This window comes from Corvus brachyrhynchos, unplaced genomic scaffold, assembly GCF_000691975.1.
Source record: "Corvus brachyrhynchos isolate BGI_N302 unplaced genomic scaffold, ASM69197v1 scaffold437, whole genome shotgun sequence".
Classification (NCBI taxonomy): domain Eukaryota; kingdom Metazoa; phylum Chordata; class Aves; order Passeriformes; family Corvidae; genus Corvus; species Corvus brachyrhynchos.
Genome location: NW_008238962.1, coordinates 235,206 through 238,312, shown reverse-complemented (window position 1 = coordinate 238,312; position 3,107 = coordinate 235,206). Strand labels below are relative to the sequence as shown.

Sequence of the window (3,107 nt, the reverse complement as noted above, 5' to 3'; positions counted from 1 at the left end):
ACTCGTCCTTGGCGATGGCTATGGGCTGGGAGGCCGGGGCTGCTATGGCAGAAGGGGTGGCTACATCTGCTAAGGGCCCTTGGCACCAGCCCTGACACCACCAGCTCGGTGCTCTGGCAACAGCTCCTGCAAGCAAAGCACCTCAGCTGATGGTCGCCCTACTCGCACCTCACAACAGATTATTTCCACTTCTTTCACCTGACTTCTCATGCTCTCACATCAATAAAGTTTCCCTGCATCAAACCTGGGACGCCTCCTTATCTTTTTGGTTTCCAATGGTCTCACATCCTCACACAGCACATTCCTGAGCTCAACAGGCCACTGGGGTTACGTGGAACAGGGCAGCAACACTTTCCCTCACATACTTGGCAAAACAACTAATAACAAAGTCTGGCATAGGAAGCACATGAGGGGACATCTCCAGGAACATGTCACACCCCTCAACTGCTACACCAAAGGCTTTGACACAACAATTCTCTCCTGGGCACTAAACTGCAAAAGACACTCCATGTAGGCACACACTTGACAAACTCTCTTCCCACCAGGACTCTTGAAACCTTCCAGCAAAGAGAAAAACAACTTCAACCACTTGGCCAGGAACTCTGGACTGCAAGTGCTTCAACACCCCTGCTCCAGCAAGACCAACAGGAGCAGCATTTCCAGCACCACGGAAAGTTCATGTTTTCATCTCCCAAGACAGAGACTCCACCACCTCTTCCACTCTGCAGCCACCCTCACAATGAAAGATTCTTGTCTTTGAATGAAAGATTCTTTGCCCATGGAATTCCATCTCACTAGTGCCCTTGCTCTCTTGCCCTGCATGTGTGCACTGCTGAGAACAGCCAGGCTCCCTCAACTTCAATCCCTGCCATCAGGGATTTGCACACACTGACGACACTATCCTGTCCACCCTTGTCCCCTGGGAGCCACAGCTCTCTCAGATCCTCATCTAGGAAACATCTTCCAGCCCCTTTTGTATCTGGGTGGCCCTGGGGCACTGGTCTCACCGGGGAGCCCAGAACTGCCCTAAACACCTCACATGGGACCTCACCAGTGCTGAGCAGACACGAAGAGTCACCTCCCACTGCCTCATCACAACACTTTTCCAAATCCTGCCCTTGAATCTCGGTATCTTTTTCCCCACAGGGGTACAGGGACACCTTCTGCTCCATTTCTTCTCAGCCATAATGACAAAGGCTTTTTTGGAGAAGAAAACAATTGCTCCAAACGATACCCAGATGTTCCTTCCTACTTGGCATGACTTCCTCCTTTCTCCCAAGAAACAGCCCTTGGCAGCTGCCCTTGCTGAGCTCCAGCAGATTTCCAGGACCCATCATGTTTTCAGGGTTGGCCCAGTGGATCCAGATCCTGCACTACAGCACTGGAGTCTTGCTGCCATCTGGACTTTTGGGACACTGACCACAAGTCTCTGGGCCCAGTTCTTCAGACCTTTCTCAGGCCATCAGGCTGGGCACTGACACAACCTGGACTTGCCAGGTTGTTGAGGATCATGCAGTGCTCACCTCCAACAGTCCTGGGCAATGTCCAAATCCTCTTTCTGACAATCCAAGTGGCCTCAGCCCTTGGCAATCATCCCAAGTGAAGACACCAAAGGCCCTGGATATCAAAAGCTTAAAATTAAGAGGGACACTAAGACACCCACACAGCACAGTTAACAGAGAAAGGTCAGGTCTAGTATAAGGCTTTGCTGGGTGGGAGTAAGTTTGGAAGGCATAGAATGTGAGGGAAGGGGAAACAGCTCCACACAGCTGCAAATCCCAGAGCAGCCTGACAGGGCTGGGAGGGAATGGGGCCTCTCTTCGCAACACACCCACAAACCAGAGCACACCTTGCTGATGACAACCCCACCTCTCCAACGCATTGGTTGTTTATTCAGCCCTCCCTGACACTCAGCTTCCATGCAAACCCTCCCGAATACCAACGCACACGTAAAAGATGCCGCCAAGGTCAGAAGGACAGGGCCTCAAGAGAAGTTCATGGAACCATGGAATTCCATAAAGACACGCCCACATCATGACAGAGAGAGAGAAAAGGGAGCACACTGACCATCAGTTAGTAATTACTGGGTTTTGCTCACAGGAACACAATATTACAATTTACAGGATATAAATCATTATGAAAGCTGATGGCTTAAATGCCGAACAAGGGAATTGACGCCACAAACCAGCCTGGGAACAAAGGGATCAGGCCCGGTTTGTTGTTTGTTATTGGATTTCTGAAGGAGGTCAAGGAAAACACTTTACATGTACAAGTATGTTGAAATTAAAATGTGAGAAATCCAAGTGGACCATAAAATGGAACATGTTCAGCCTGAAAAGCCTTTCATTTACCAGATCTTGTGATCCCATTTAAGCCACAAGGGCATGAGCGCTCATTCATAAATCAGGAAGTGCTCCCAGACACCAGGACCTTTGCAAGCTGTTGCACAGTGACCCCCCAGGACATCCACAGCTCCCTCAACATTTCTGGGTGCACCACAATGACTGATGGACATGCAGTGGCACAGAAGAGGAGTCCAGTCTTCACAGGGCACGCACAAAGCACAGCACACCAGTGACACAAAATGACATCACTGATGACATTGCAAATCTCCAGGGCAGTGGTTGTTTATTCAGCCCTCCCTGACACACACACTGAACAATCCAATCCTCCCAAACACCAGCTCATGAAAGCTGCCGCCAAGGTCAGATGGACATGGCCTCAAGAGCAGGACGTGGAATTGCACAACTGCATGAAGGAAAACACTCCTCAACTCAAGACTTCATGTAAGGCTGGGCCAGGCAAGAGCTGCAGCCTAAAAAATGCCCCAAGGCCATTGGACAAGGCTGTCCCGCCCCTCCAGGAACAGCATAAAAACCGGCCCAGCACCTCTCTCCCTCACACACTTCTCACACCTTCTCCTTCTGCTCCTGCCAACAAGGTGAGTCTCAAGACCCTGATCCTCCTGCTCCATTCCCCTTGGCCCCTCTCTTCCAGCACATTTGGCCCCAGCCTCAGGAGCCCTCACACCTCCCCACAGCCCCACAACAGCCTCCACAATACCTCTTCAACCCCCACGGCCCTGCTTAAACCCCCTCTCTTCCAGC

At 51.0% G+C, this 3,107-nt stretch overlaps 1 protein-coding gene across 7 annotated transcripts in view; it reads right to left on the bottom strand.

Annotated features, from left to right (window-relative positions):
* The window catches only part of LOC108447739 (feather beta keratin-like), a 69,910-nt gene that overhangs the window by 56,097 nt on the left and 10,706 nt on the right, over positions 1 to 3,107 (bottom strand). For 2 of the 7 annotated variants that reach the window (XM_017738658.1, XM_017738656.1), the window contains exon 3: positions 2,661 to 2,666. The exons of 4 other annotated variants lie outside the window; for them this stretch is intronic. In XM_017738658.1, coding sequence (XP_017594147.1) covers positions 2,661 to 2,666 — 6 coding nt within the window. Of the gene's footprint in view, positions 1 to 2,336; positions 2,343 to 2,660; positions 2,667 to 3,107 lie in introns of all 7 variants that reach the window. One more of the 7 variants, XM_017738659.1, reaches the window with a different exon arrangement.